The 16,353-nt window shown below is 44.0% G+C and overlaps 1 protein-coding gene across 1 annotated transcript in view; it reads left to right on the forward strand.

Moving 5' to 3' along the window:
• The window catches only part of F8 (coagulation factor VIII), a 203,430-nt gene that overhangs the window by 129,216 nt on the left and 57,861 nt on the right, over positions 1 to 16,353 (forward strand). The window contains exons 15-16 of the mRNA XM_069748570.1: positions 9,452 to 9,608; positions 11,823 to 12,011. Coding sequence (XP_069604671.1) covers positions 9,452 to 9,608; positions 11,823 to 12,011 — 346 coding nt within the window. The remainder of the gene's footprint in view (positions 1 to 9,451; positions 9,609 to 11,822; positions 12,012 to 16,353) is intronic.

The following is a 16,353-nucleotide window of genomic DNA, read 5'->3' on the forward strand; positions in this document are numbered from 1 at the left end:
CCTTGGGATGTTTAAAGTTTTGGAAATCATTTTGTATCCAAATCCAGCTTTAAACTTCTCCACAACAGTATCACGGACCTGCCTGTTGTGTTCCTTGGTCTTCATGATGCTCTCTGTGCTTCAAACAGAACCCTGAGACTATCATAGAGCAGGTGCATTTATACGGAGACTTGATTACACACAGGTGGATTATTGTTGTGAATTCTGCTCTTGGGCTCCCTCCGGTGGTTATAAGTGGTAGTGCTGCTGTCTTTGGATCGCAGCATTCATCAGGTGTGTCCACTTATTGCAATTCTGACTGGGCTTTTTAGTCTTGCTTGATCCTTTAGTCAGTGCCAGTTGTCCATTGTTTCTGGAGGATTCACATCCCTGCCTGGTCTCTCCTGCTTTGCTGTTCATATCAACAAAGATAAGTTCTGGCTTTGTTTTTGCTGTCCACATGCTGTGGGCCTTATAGTTCAGTGCATTTCCATGTTTTGTCTTGTCCAGCTTTGTCTGTGTAAGGATTTATTCAGCCAAGCTGGTATCTCTGGAGATGCAGATATACCCTCCATATTTTTATTTAGATATGGAGATTTTGTATTTTCTGTGGTGGATATTTTCTAGTGTTTTAATACTGACCACATAGTACTCTGTCTTATCCTTTCTATTTAGCTAGAGTGGCTTCCTTTGCTAAAATCCTGATTTCAGTCTGCGTATGTCATTTCCCTCTCCTCTCACAGTCAATATTCGTGGGGGGCTGTCTATCCTTTGGGGATTTTCTCTGAGGCAAGATAGTTTTGCCGTTTCTATCTTTAGGGGTATTTAGTCCTCCGGCTGTGTCAAGGTGTCTAGGGAGTGTTAGGTACATCCCACGGCTACTTCTAGTTGCGGAGTTAAGTTCAGGGTTTGCGGTCAGTACAGGTACCACCTTCTCCAGAGTACGTCTCATGCTGCTCCTAGGCCACCAGATCATAACAGTACAACTGGCCAACAATGAGTTAAACGCATCTCAGAAGAAGGGAAGAAAAGTGCTGAGCCATTTTTTTTCTGCAGTCTGTTTTGTCTTTCCTTCCCTCTTTACCTCTGGGTGGCTCAGGAGTTTGGCGCTGGCATGGATGTTCAGGGATTGGCTTCTCGTGTGGACCAACTTGCTGCTAGAGTACAGGGTATTTCCGATTATATCGTTCAGATTCCGGTTTTAGAGCCTAGAATTCCAACTCCTGATTTGTTTTTTGGGGACAGGTCTAAATTTTTGAGCTTTAAAAATAACTGTAAACTGTTTTTTGCTCTGAAACCCCATTCCTCTGGTGATCCCATTCAGCAGGTTAAAATTGTCATCTCCCTGCTCCGTGGTGATCCTCAGGATTGGGCATTTTCCCTGGAATCTGGGAATCCGGCTTTGCTTAATGTAGACACCTTTTTTCAGGCGCTAGGGTTATTGTATGATGAACCTAATTCAGTGGATCATGCAGAGAAGACCTTGTTGGCCCTGTGTCAGCGTCAAGGAGCGGCAGAATCGTATTGCCAGAAATTTAGAAAATGGTCTGTGCTGACTAAATGGAATGAGGATGCCTTGGCGGCAATTTTCAGAAAAGGTCTTTCTGAATCCGTTAAAGATGTTATGGGGGGGTTCCCCACGCCTGCTGGTCTGAGTGATTCTATGTCTCTGGCCATTCAGATTGATCGGCGCTTGCGCGAGCGCAGAGTTGTGCACACTATGGTATTGTCCTCCGAGCGGAGTCCTGAGCCTATGCAGTGTGATAGGATTTTGTCTAGAGCTGAACGACAAGGATTCAGACGTCAGAATGGGTTGTGTTTTTACTGCGGCGATTCTGCTCATGTTATTTCTGATTGCCCTAAGCGTATAAAGAGAATCGCTAGTTCCGTTACCATCAGCACTGTACAACCTAAATTTCTGTTATCTGTGACCTTGATCTGCTCATTATCGTCATTTTCTGTCATGGCATTTGTGGATTCAGGCGCCGCTTTGAACTTAATGGACTTAGAATTTGCCAGACGTTGTGGTTTTCCCTTGCAGCGTTGGCAGAACCCTATTCCTTTAAGGGGCATTGATGCTACACCGTTGGCTAAAAATAAACCTCAGTTTTGGACACAGCTGACCATGTGTATGGCGCCAGCCCATCAGGAAGATTGTTGTTTTCTGGTGTTGCATAATTTGCATGATGTTATTGTGCTGGGTTTTCCATGGTTACAGGTACATAATCCGGTGTTAGATTGGAAATCTATGTCTGTGACTAGTTGGGGTTGTCAGGGGGTTCATGGTGACGTTCCTTTGATGTCAATCTCCTCTTCTTCCTCTTCTGAAATTCCTGAGTTTTTGTCAGATTTCCAGGATGTATCCGATGAGCCCAAATCCAGTTCCCTTCCACCGCATAGGGACTGTGATTGTGCTATTGACTTGATTCCAGGCTGTAAGTTCCCTAAGGGCCGACTTTTCAACCTGTCAGTGCCAGAACATACCGCCATGAGGAGTTATGTTAAGGAGTCTTTGGAGAAAGGGCATATTCGGCCATCTTCTTCAGCATTGGGAGCAGGGTTTTTTTTGTTGCCAAGAAGGATGGCTCTTTGAGACCCTGTATTGATTATCGCCTCTTGAATAAGATCACGGTCAAATTTCAATACCCTCTGCCTTTGCTTTCTGATTTGTTTGCTAGGATTAAGGGGGCTAGTTGGTTTACTTCGATTGACCTTCGAGGGGCTTATAATCATGTTCGTATTAAGCAGGGTGACGAATGGAAAACTGCGTTTAATACGCCTAAAGGCCATTTTGAATACCTTGTGATGCCATTCGGGCTCTCTAATGCTCCATCTGTGTTTCAGTCCTTCATGCATGATATCTTTCGGAATTATCTTGATAAATTCATGATTGTATATTTGGATGATATTTTGATTTTTTCCGATGATTGGGAGTCTCATGTGAAACAGGTCAGGATGGTATTTCAGATCCTTCGCGATAATGCTTTATTTGTGAAGGGGTCTAAGTGCCTCTTTGGAGTGCAGAAGGTTTCTTTTTTGGGCTTCATTTTTTCTCCCTCATCTATAGAAATGGATCCAGTTAAGGTTCAGGCCATTCATGATTGGATTCAGCCCACATCCGTGAAGAACCTTCAGAAATTTTTGGGCTTTGCTAATTTTTATCGCCGTTTCATTGCCAACTTCTCCAGTGTGGTTAAACCCCTGACCGATTTGACGAAGAAAGGCGCTGATGTGACGAATTGGTCCTCTGCGGCTGTTTCTGCCTTTCAGGAGCTTAAATGCCGATTTACTTCTGCCCCTGTGTTGCGTCAGCCGGATGTTTCTCTTCCATTTCAGGTTGAGGTTGACGCTTCTGAGATTGAGGCAGGGGCCGTTTTGTCTCAGAGGAATTCTGATGGTTCCTTGATGAAACCGTGTGCCTTCTTTTCTCAAAAGTTTTTGCCTGCGGAACGCAATTATGATGTCGGCAATCGGGAGTTGTTGGCTATGAAGTGGGCATTTGAGGAGTGGCGACATTGGCTTGAGGGGGCCAAGCACCGTATTGTGGTCTTGACCGATCATAAGAATCTGATTTACCTCGAGTCTGCCAAACAGCTGAATCCTAGACAGGCTCGATGGTCCCTGTTTTTCTCCCGTTTTGATTTTGTGGTCTCGTATCTTCCGGGTTCTAAGAATGTTAAGGCTGATGCCCTCTCTAGGAGCTTTTTGCCTGATTCTCCTGGGGTCCTTGAGCCGGTCGGCATTCTGAAGGAAGGGGTGATTCTTTCTGCCATTTCCCCTGATTTACGACGGGTTCTTCAGGAATTTCAGGCTGATAAACCTGATCGCTGTCCAGTGGGGAAACTGTTTGTACCTGATAGATGGACTAGTAAAGTGATTTCTGAGGTTCATTGTTCTGTGTTGGCTGGCCATCCTGGGATTTTTGGTACCAGAGATTTGGTTGGTAGGTCCTTTTGGTGGCCTTCTTTGTCACGGGATGTGCATTCTTTTGTGCAGTCCTGTGGGACTTGTGCGCGGGCCAAGCCTTGCTGTTCCCGCGCTAGTGGGTTGCTTTTGCCTTTGCCGGTCCCTGAGAGGCCTTGGACGCATATTTCTATGGAGTTTATTTCAGATCTTCCGGTTTCCCAGAGGATGTCGGTTATCTGGGTGGTTTGTGATCGGTTTTCTAAGATGGTTCATTTGGTACCTTTGCCTAAATTGCCTTCCTCTTCTGATTTGGTTCCGTTGTTTTTTCAGCATGTGGTTCATTTGCATGGCATTCCGGAGAATATTGTGTCCGATAGAGGTTCCCAATTTGTTTCTAGGTTTTGGCGGGCCTTTTGTGCTAGGCTGGGCATTGATTTGTCTTTTTCTTCCGCATTTCATCCTCAGACAAATGGCCAAACCGAGCGAACTAATCAGACTTTGGAAACTTATTTGAGATGCTTTGTGTCTGCTGATCAGGATGATTGGGTGGCTTTCTTGCCATTGGCCGAGTTTGCCCTTAATAATCGGGCTAGTTCTGCTACCTTGGTTTCGCCCTTCTTTTGTAATTTTGGTTTTCATCCTCGTTTTTCTTCAGGGCAGGTTGAGCCTTCTGATTGTCCTGGTGTGGATTCTGTGGTTGACAGGTTGCAGCAAATTTGGGCTCATGTCAGGGCCGGCTCCAGGATTTTGTGGGCCCCGGGCATGAGAGTCTCAGTGGGCCCACATACCACGATTCATGATGCACAGATACAGCGGAGAAATAAAGATATACTACATAGGGCCTAGCCTTCCCCCTCATCCTTCACATAGGCAGATATGCACACACACAATACGCAGACATGCACACACACACACAATATGCAGACATGCACACACACACAATACGCAGACATGCACACACACACACACAATTGTTATGGACCTGGTGGTTAGGAGCACCTGGAATGGCCTGATAGTTAAACTCACACAGGACAAGCTCTGGGAAGTGGGAGCTCTGCTGACCGCAACCCCTAATCCTATCACAACAACTAGAAATAGCCGTGGAGCGTACCTGACTCTGCCTAAACGCCTCTTCACAGCCTAAGAGCTAACTAGCCCTAAAGATAGAAAATAAAGCCTACCTTGCCTCAGAGAAATTCCCCAAAGGAAAAGGCAGCCCCACACATATATTGACTGTGAGTTAAGATGAAAGTCACAAACGCAGAAATGAAACAGGTTTCAGCAAAGGGAGGCCAGACTTACTAAACAGACAGAGGATAGGAAAGGTATCTTTGCGGTCAGCACAAAAAACTACAAAAAGACCACGCAGAGTGTGCAAAAAGACCTCCGCACCGTGCCACTCTGCATCCCAGAGCTTCCAGCTAGCAAGGCAAAATCATGATAGCAAGCTGGACAAGGAAACAATTAACAAATAATAAACTAGCAGGGACTTAGCTTCTGCTGGAGTAGACAGGTCACCAGAAAGATCCAAGAGCGAACTGAACCAGTACAAGAACATTGACAGCTGGCATGGAGTAACGATCTGAGTGGAATTAAATAGAGCAGCCAGCCAAAGAACAAACTACGTCACCTGTGGAAGGAACCTCAGAAGCAGCAGCTCCACTCACAGCCACCAGAGGGAGTCCATGGACAGAACTCGCCGAAGTACCATTCATGACCACAGGAGGGAGTTCGATAGCTGAATTCACAACACACAATACGGAGACATACACATACAGTACGCAGACATGCGCGCACACACACACACACAATATGCAGACATGCACACACACACAATACACAGACATGCACACACAATACGCAGACATGCACACACACACAATACGCAGACATGCACACACACAATACGGAGACATACACATACAGTACGCAGACATGCACACACAAAATACGCAGACATACACGCAGACATGCACACACACACAATACGCAGACATGCACACACGCACACACACAATACGCAGACATGCACACACACACAATACGCAGACATGCACACACACAATACGCAGACATACACACAATACGCAGACATGCACGCATACAATACGCAGATATTTACATACATATATTTGAAGACAAATTCACAAAAATACTTAAATATGTACAGTCAAACACACTGATATACACAGATATGCACATCATACAGGCATACCCAGACATACAGACAGACACTAGCCTCACTCACCTCCCCCAGGCTTGTCACCCATCAGGCTCCTCTGGCATGTGGCTGTGGAGGGAGCGCTGCTTGATCGATGGCCGTCACTTAAACAGACATGGCCACCCACAGTGCACGCTGCAGCTGTATCTGCTGTTAATGATGCGGTCAGGCAGACACTGTGCCTTTAACTTTGCTTGTGTGTCCGCCTGGCCGCGTCATTACTAGCAGAGACATCACTGCACACTTCACTGTGCGCGGCCATGTTTATTTAAGTGACGGCTGAGCTCAAGTAGTGCTGAAGCTGCTGGGGGAGCGGCCCGGGCCCCCTGGTATCCCGGCCACGAGTGGGCCCCCCAATTTGTTCAGGGCCCCGGCATTTGCTCCGGTACGCCGGGTGCTGATGCCGGCCCTGGCTCATGTGGTGGACAATTTGGTGTTGTCTCAGGAGGAGGCTCAGCGTTTTGCTAACAGTCGTCGTTGTGTTGGTTCCCGGCTTCGGGTTGGGGATTTGGTCTGGTTGTCTTCCCGTCATGTTCCTATGAAGGTTTCTTCCCCTAAGTTCAAGCCTCGGTTTATTGGTCCTTATAGGATTTCTGAGATTATCAATCCAGGGTCTTTTCGTTTGGCCCTTCCAGCCTCTTTTTCCATCCATAATGTTTTCCATAGATCTTTGTTGCGGAAATATGTGGTGCCCGTTGTTCCCTCTGTTGATCCTCCTGCCCCGGTGTTGGTTGATGGGGAGTTGGAGTATGTGGTTGAGAAGATTTTGGATTCTCGTTTTTCGAGGCGGAAGCTTCAGTATCTTGTCAAATGGAAGGGTTATGGCCAGGAGGATAATTCTTGGGTTGTTGCCTCCGATGTTCATGCTGACGATTTGGTTCGTGCTTTTCATTTGGCTCGTCCTGATCGGCCTGGGGGCTCTGGTGAGGGTTTGGTGACTCCTCCTCAAGGGGGGGTACTGTTGTGAATTCTGCAACTCCCTCCGGCTCCCTCCGGTGGTTATAAGTGGTAGTGCTGCTGTCTTTGGATCGCAGCATTCATCAGGTGTGTCCACTTATTGCAATTCTGACTGGGCTTTTTAGTCTTGCTTGATCCTTTAGTCAGTGCCAGTTGTCCATTGTTTCTGGAGGATTCACATCCCTGCCTGGTCTCTCCTGCTTTGCTGTTCATATCAACAAAGATAAGTTCTGGCTTTGTTTTTGCTGTCCACATGCTGTGGGCCTTATAGTTCAGTGCATTTCCATGTTTTGTCTTGTCCAGCTTTGTCTGTGTAAGGATTTATTCAGCCAAGCTGGTATCTCTGGAGATGCAGATATACCCTCCATATCTTTAGTTAGATATGGAGATTTTGTATTTTCTGTGGTGGATATTTTCTAGTGTTTTAATACTGACCGCATAGTACTCTGTCCTATCCTTTCTATTTAGCTAGAGTGGCCTCCTTTGCTAAAATCCTGATTTCAGTCTGCGTATGTCATTTCCGTCTCCTCTCACAGTCAATATTCGTGGGGGGCTGTCGATCCTTTGGGGATTTTCTAGGGAGTGTTAGGTACATCCCACGGCTACTTCTAGTTGCGGAGTTAAGTTCAGGGTTTGCGGTCAGTACAGGTACCACCTTCTCCAGAGTACGTCTCATGCTGCTCCTAGGCCACCAGATCATAACAGATTATATTTATCATCATTAGGCATTTAGGACAACATTGGATCATTCAGAGATCCACAATGAACTTCTGGACTGAGTTTTCTGCACTGAAAGTAAAGGGGTCGAATAATATTGCACGCCCCACTTTTCAGTTTTTGAATTTCCACAAAAATGTAAAATAACCAATAAATTTCGTTCAACTTCACAATTGTGTTCCACTTGTTGTTGATTCTTCACCAAAAATTTACATTTGGTATCTTTATGTTTGAAGCATGATATGGGAAAAGGTTGAAAAGTTCCAGGGAGCCAAATACTTTCGCAAGGCACTGTAGATTCTCCACACAGTGAGACATTATAAGTAACTTATCTGTGACATGAAGCCAGCTGGTTAGCTTCCATGCCTCTCATTTAGTTATTATTTATGGACATATTATATATATACAGTTGTGTGACAAAGTGTTTGCCCCTTCCTGATTTCTTATTCTTTGGCATGTTTGTCACTCTTAAATGTGTCAGATCACCAAACAAATGTAAATATTAGACAAAGATAAGACAAGTAATCACAAGATGCAGTTTTTAAATGAAGGTCTTTATTATTAAGGGAAAAAGAAATCCAAACCTACAGGGCCCTGCGTGAAAAAATGATTTCACCTGCTCTCCTTTCTAGGAATTGAGCCCCTCTTATCTGTCATTGGTAGCTGTAAAACACCATGAATGTGAGCCCCATGGGTGATTTTGTATGAGTGGTGAATGCCACACAGGTGTTTAAGTGTTTATATGATATCCATAGGATATGCCATACATATCTAATAGACAAAAAAGGATAAAAAGGTGGATTAACACCAAGCTGTTTGAAAAATAGAAGACCAAATGGATATTCAGATGAATAAGTGGCTTTACTCAACTCGTATCGGAGTACTATGACTCCTTTATCTGGAAACCACAGATTCCAGGAGCATAAATCCTGATTCCAGTGATGTGTCACTTTCTGGGCTGCTTGATGCAGTTTTGATAAAATTATGGTTTATTCTGATGCAGCTCTCTGAATGCTGAGCTCTGTATAACTCTGCCCACACCACTGATTGGCTGCTTTCTGTGTACACATTGCATAGGCAGAAATCTGTACCATAAACACAAGTCATCAGTTAATTATGGCACATGATAACTTGCGGATTTCTGGTGCTGGGACCCCTACTATTCCAGAGAATGGACATGTGCACCATTGCTTTATTCATTGTCTATGGGATTGCCAGAATTTGCCAAGTACAACCTCTGACAGACCCATAGACAATCCCCAAAATAGCTGTTAGCCTGGAATTATGGTTTAAGCCTTCTAAGCTTGTTAAGACCTGTAAAAAATAGGAAAATTGCCACAAAGTTAAAGATTGAATTATCAAAGGCAGAAAGACACATTCCAAAAAATGAAGATTTGGGTTTAATTAACAAAAAAAAAATAGATGACTAATTACATGATAATTAACAATCATTTGCATGCTTGATCAGCAAAATGTAACTCCGACCCTTATAAATCATAACAATAGTAATTATGTGTGAACATGAACAGGCTTCCTAATTCATTGCCCTAAATCCTGTTCCAGCCTTTGCTTTGGATTCCGGAGCTTCCTTATACCACATTATCTAACGAGTTACTGCAAACTTAGAAGCTTTTCCTGCAGCGTCACATATTGTCCTTTCTTACTTTTCAGACATCATGATTCTCATGGTTTTCAGAGATATAAGAAAGTCGTATTTCGCGAGTATCTAGATAGCCGCTTTAAGGAACCAGCTCTTCGTGGAGAGAGGGATGCTCACCTGGGACTGCTGGGGCCGTGTATCCGCGCAGAAGTGAATGATGAAATCATAGTAAGTGACATACTATATATTCTAAAAAAAACAGTCATCTAATAATGTTACACATAATTTACTAGTGCATCAAATCTGTCACACGGTGACGGTCTTCGGTAAGGAAGGTGGACCTTAACCTGTCCCTGGAACTTGGACCCTAACTTCCCTGTCCCAGGCATATGCTTAAAGGTCGAGAGGCCAGAGTCTCCGACCTTACTGTGCTCCTGTTAAACCCTGATCTGTCTCCTCCTCCACCCCATGAAACATGGGACAGAAATGTAAGGCAAGCAAGACACAAAGACAAAACAGGGATAACAGAAGACCTCTGTCATACCAAAGCACTCACCAACAATAGGGAGGAGGATAGGGACAGGGAAGAATAAACTAAAAGGGAACAGGGACCAGGAGATAAACACACACGTGCTACAGCAAACTGCAGAACACTACTCCAACTCTTCTTAGCACACAGCAAAGGAAGACAAATCTTTCACCTGCAGGGACAAGAAGGTCTGACCAGTTTTATAGAAAGAGGTAATGACCAGATCAGAAGCAGATGAAATGGAGATGCATGTTTCTGACCAGTATAGAAAGGGTCGTTAACCTCTTCAGCACCAGAGGAAACTAAATCCATTTATTATGGGACACAAATGATAGCATCTCTAAAGAAATCCTGCGATTCATTACCGTCTAATTCCATGTCTTCCTGGGGAATTTGGCACCCTCTTGACAAAATCTGACCTCACATCTAAAAATAAACTCATTCTCTTGGGTCTTCTTAACTAAAAATTGTCTAAAATCTATTAAAAATGAATTGCGGTATATTCTGCCAATACAGATACATAAGTTTGCTAGAGACTGCCATTGAAAATGTTTAGTCGTATGGAATGAAGGTGCCTTCCACTGTGGTCATGTTCAGTCTTGTAGATATTGTGAACATAGACAATTTCCGCTATGCATAAACTCAAATTCACTAGAATCGTAAATGTTTTTTTATCTTATTTGACATAATTTGTGGATTATTTAGACCGTGTACTAAACACTGTGTCTTTACTCAAGTCCATCTTTTTGTGTTCGCTCTTGTCCAAAGTGTTGTGTCCCCACAGACTGCCAGTATCAACCTGTGAATACAGAAGGGAATGATATCACCTACAGTACCTGTCTATTAAACCTCGGGCAGACAAACATTTTATTTTTTGTGGAATACAAGTACCGTATTTACTAAAACAGACATGCCAAGTCCAGAGATCTTCTCTAATTGTAGATGCTCCCTCGTTTTTTTTCTTCTCCATCCATGCCAAATAACTACGATGATTCTGGTGACTGCAGACTTTGCTGTTACAACATTTTTGCCCCACACTTCTGCAGCCATCCCAAGCCTTTATACCAGCAAAAATAAAGATCTCTACATAAACTCACACCACATAGAAGACCTATAGATAAATTCAGACCTCTAACCATATCCCGAAGCTTATCTATACCACAGACTAGAACTCTAACTTTAGGGACCTCTGGACATAACATCTCCCCAAAAATACAGGCCCAGAAATAAAGACAGGTTCCTGACCCAAACTCAAAAACCAATGCATGGCCTAGACTGCACAAACTATTACACTACCCAGGCAACAAGACTTATGGTCCCGGGGCTGTGATGGGGTGGAATGACACGTGATACCTGGCGCCGAATTATCGCTGGTGTCACTGTCTCCACCTTCAGACAAATCAAACATGAAGAGGAAGTCCGCGCTGCATCTGATCCCCAGCTTCCTCTTCATGTTCAGTTTGTCCGGAGGTGGAGACAGTGACACCAGCGATGACTGGGCGCCTGCGTCATGTGTCACAACATGGGGAGAGTGAGTGCTGACACAGCTGGAATGGAGCCGGCACGATAGGGGACTATGGGCGTTACTATTTTACCAGGGCCAAACATTTAGTTTAAGATGGGGTTGTCCTAGTAGTGGACAATCCTTTTAACAAATTCAGAACACATACTAGACAACCTAAATGTATCCCCCAGATCAGAGCTCTGGTCACAAGTCATAGTCATGTCAGCTTATGAATGCAGGTCCTTCTGCAAAACCGGCACACATTTGCGCCGCGAGTTCTTGCACACTGCGGGTTTTGCCTTGATTCATGCCAAGATTGCGTGACAAAGCTAAAATGTATAGCAGATCTTCAAGCACATTGGACTTTCCAGTAGCCTTGGGCTCTAATGCTTGTATCATTCACTTACAGGTACAATTTAAGAACATGGCCTCTCGTCCATACTCCTTCTATTCCAATGTCCTAGCAGTGCCATGGAGAGAGGAGAATGTTCCCCCGCAGCAGACTCGTACATACACAGGAAAGGTCAGCTCCCAGTTTGGACCCACAGACTCTGAAGAGGAATGCCGGACCTGGTTTTACACCTCTAATGCTCACCCGGTAAATAAACAAATATTTTTAGTCTTAAATAAATGAGGAAAACCGTCAGCTTGAGGCTTCTTGGAGCCTTGTCCCCACCTGGTGCAGCTAGATTGGCAGGTTTTTCACTATACATCGTAAGGTTCACACAAGTGGAACCATGAGACAATTTTTTTCTTACTAGTCATCCATACATAATCCGTATTTTTCACACCAGCAGTGATTAATCATTTCCAGTTTCCTATATTACAGAATTACAATGTACCCATAACTATCGCATTCTATACTGTGTCTCCTTACGGCATCCGATTCCTTTTTCACGCCCATAGACTTGAATGTGTGAGTCTCATCCGATATTCGAAGGGAGATCGTGCATGCTGCCATATGTTTTCACGTGCAGATTCCATCACTGAAAAAAATCTTTCATCTGCACTGTCCCATAGAGTAACATCGGTCCAACTGAGATCCGTTTTTTAACTGATGGCACTCGGACCGAAAATATAGTGTGTGTGCCTTAGCCCTAAGGTCTCGTGCAGACCACCATATTTTCTGGTCAAGTGCAATCTGACAAAATATCGGACTGCACTCGGATGACTCAGACTTCCACGGACTGACAGAATGGAGAACACAGAGAACCTTTTTTTTTTTGTATTTTCTCCACATCAGAGGAAATCGGATCCCACTATGAACACAATCTGACACAATGTCATTTTCAGCGGTACGATTTTCTGGTCTATAAGACTATTTCATCGCTATTTATTACACCTTTTGGAAGGTGAAATTAACAAAATAAATAACAATTGCGGCATGCCACGGATCCCTACTCCGTGGTGTAATTAATTCGTCATGTGCCCGCTCTCAGCACGTGACTTGGTTTGTGCCTGCAAGGGTTAATCTATCTCCCCCTCTCTCAGTCCAACATTCAACCTCTGTCCTATGCTGTAATGGGAGCATAAGTCACACACCGACCCAGGCCACACACCCGCTCATACACGCTGCCACCACTCACCGAATACACGGGCGATGAGTCCTGGAAATATTAGTACTAATAATGTCCACAACTCATAAGGCTCACACACCTTAGGCTATGGATTCTTTTAGAACATTCAAGGTTCAACTTGTTAAAGTTTTATACTTTAATACAAAAAGGTTCAGTGCTTACAGTAAGAAAAAGTATAAAAATATGATAATAAAAAGACATACAACTTATGCAAAACAGTATAAAATAACAGGACAAAACTTACAGAAATCAACTAACTGGTAGTTTGCTTTCTGCTCCCTGAGGGGGGTGAATGGAGTTGGTGGAACACATCAGCGTCTTAGGCTGCCCTCACATGTGAACACGTGTCTCTGTATACAGCCTTAATTTATAGCTTTGGTCTGGAGGTCAGGTTTCTAGACCAGCCCCTCAGGTTAATATCATAATTGCTTGTTTTTTGATTGGACCACGCCCCCCAATGAATATATTATTTTCTCTTGAGATCCTTTGTGTAAAAGTTCTCACAGAGATACTATCAGGCCGTAATTAACATCTCTCTTCCAAGAGCTAGGAGGTGTCAAGTGTTACCTTTCTTCTTGATCTCCAGAAGGACCCTCTGGTGAGATTGGAGACAGAATTCTACTTGTCTCAGGAAAATATATATTAACACCTGGGTGCGACCTGCAGCTTTTCAAGACAGATGTTACATTATTGTCAGTGACACAATAAATCTATACATAGTCCACTGCGCATATATATATATATATATATATATATATATATATTTATATATATATATATTTATATATATTCCCATACTGTATTTCACCACACGGTATTTTTTTCTTGACTTTTTTATATACTGTTCACTACTGAGTTCACAGATTGATGTGGTAGTGACAATATACGTTTTTATATTTATTTTTGGTTTACTACCTTTACCCACAAAAAAATCTACTTTTTTTTTGTCACATTTTTGAGCTGCTAACTATGTTCCGAGACCAACATTTTTTCTTATTTTTCTGTAGACAGAGCTGTATAATGACTTATTATTTTTTGTATGAGACTAGCGCTCATTTTGACTAGTGCATTTTTGGCTATGTGCAACTTTTTGAAAACTTTTTATTTCTTATTTTATGAAGCTTCGTATTCTGAGAACCTTTTTCATTTTTTTCAATTATAGAGGCCTACGAGGGCTACGTTTTCACATAACAAACTGTAGCGTTTTTGGCTACAGTTTTGGGATAAATACAACTATTTGATTACTTTTTATTTCATACTTGCACAGCGGGATAAGCAAAAACAGCAACTCTCGCTTTGTTGTTCGTTGTTGTTTTTACTACGTTAGAAATGACTTGTACCCTCTGTGCCTTTAATTTGTTACAAATCTGTATGTATATTTTGGGCATGTTGTGGTTGTTCTACGGACATATGAGCTTGTTATCCGGCTCTCTGTGAGTGAACTAGACTCTGAAAATTTATTTTGGGACCATAAATATAGACAGGACAGCTCTGTCAGAAAAAAAACAACACGTTTTCACCAGAGGGTCTCATGGTTCAGGATTTAGCTTTCATGCATCACTTTGAGCCTTCTGTAATGATGGTGCAGATTTATGGGAGAATTCCTGTGCATAATGCACTATAATTATTGGCAAATCACTGTTGAGTCAGTCACCAAAGAAGATGAATAGAGAACATCCGTACCATGACTGTAAAGTGAGAAGAAACAAGATATAGGGACTTGGCGGGTGCAAATAGGAACCTCCCCAGGCTTCTAAGCATCTCCTCCATCTTGGCCGACTGTTCGTTTTGGTTTCTCAAATGTGTTGATGAGATTGTGCCTGACAACTGCCAAAAACCAAGCTCTGCACTTGCTAGCCGACACGCTACTCTGGTGGCTGCAGTTACCCAAGTTCTTCACCTTTAGATCTATGTGCATACAGAGTACTTACAGCGAACATATCATGAGGATTTTATACATCAAGCTAATAGGATGCATGTACAGGCGCTTCATGCTGGTGAAATCCTTACCTTGGTTGTAGAAATCCCTCTTATCACGTCGGAAAAATCCAGGCTTAAAATCATAGGTAAATTAGCTGCAAGTGCTTTGGAGTGGGACATTGCACTTGCAGCTCTCCAGCCGTCCCTATACTCTACCCATCACCTACCTAATGTGTCTGACAGGTCCCAACACCATTTTCTGTTGACACCTATCTGCTGTGCTACCTACTCTCTGCTTGTCACTTTAGGCTACTTTCACACATCAGGGTTTTGCCGTCAGGCACAATCCGGCGAGTTTAGAAAAAAACAGTTCTGGTTTTGTTTCCGCTGGATCCGTTTTTTTCTCATAAAGTTGTATTAGCACAGGATTGCACCTGATGTCCCAATGTTTCATCCGTTTTTTGCCGGATCCGTCAAAAATTAGTTTTCCGGCGGACAGAGAAAACGTCCAGAGGATCCGGGCAAAAACGTATGAAATGCAGGTAGAAATGGCTGAATCCGGTGACTGGATCCAGTTTTTTACAGAAATCATGCATTTTTCCATTCTGGTCTCTCTCTCTCTCTCTCTCTCCGGAACAGGAAGTCGCTAAATACCCAGGTGAAAAAAAAAAGGGGATCCGTCGCATCAGTGACGGATCCAGTTTTTTACAAATTGGCCAGATTGTGCCTGAAGGGAAAAAAAGATGTGTGAAAGTAGCCTTACTCTTGTATCTGACAGGTCACTTGCAGCTCTCCTGTCATCCCTCCCTATTCTCCACCCGCCACCTTTCTCCTGTGTCTGATAGGTCACTTGCAGCTCTCCTGCCCTCCCTCCCTATTCTCCACCTGCCACCTTTCTCCTGTGTCTGACAGGTCACTTGAAGCTCTCCTGCCCTCCCTCCCTATTCTCCACCCGCCACCTTTCTCCTGTGTCTGATAGGTCACTTGCAGCTCTCCTGCCCTCCCTCCCTATTCTCCACCCGCCACCTTCCTCCTGTGTCTGACAGGTCACTTGCAGCTCTCCTGCCCTCCCTCCCTATTCTCCACCCACCACCTTCCTCCTGTGTCTGACAGGTCACTTGCAGCTCTCCTGCCCTCCCTCCCTATTCTCCACCCGCCACCTTCCTCCTGTGTCTGACAGGTCACTTGCAGCTCTCCTGTTCTCCCTCCCTATTCTCCACCCGCCACCTTTCTCTTGTGTCTGACAGGTCACTTGCAGCTCTCCTGCCCTCCCTCCCTATTCTCCACCCGCAACCTTCCTCCTGTGTCTGACAGGTCACTTGCAGCTCTCCTGCCCTCCCTCCCTATTCTCTGCCTGCCACCTTCCTCCTGTGTCTGACAGGTCACTTGCAGCTCTCCTGCCCTCCCTCCCTATTCTCCAGCCGCCACCTTCCTCCTGTGTCT

Source organism: Ranitomeya imitator, chromosome 2 (genome assembly GCF_032444005.1).
Source record: "Ranitomeya imitator isolate aRanImi1 chromosome 2, aRanImi1.pri, whole genome shotgun sequence".
NCBI lineage: Eukaryota > Metazoa > Chordata > Amphibia > Anura > Dendrobatidae > Ranitomeya > Ranitomeya imitator.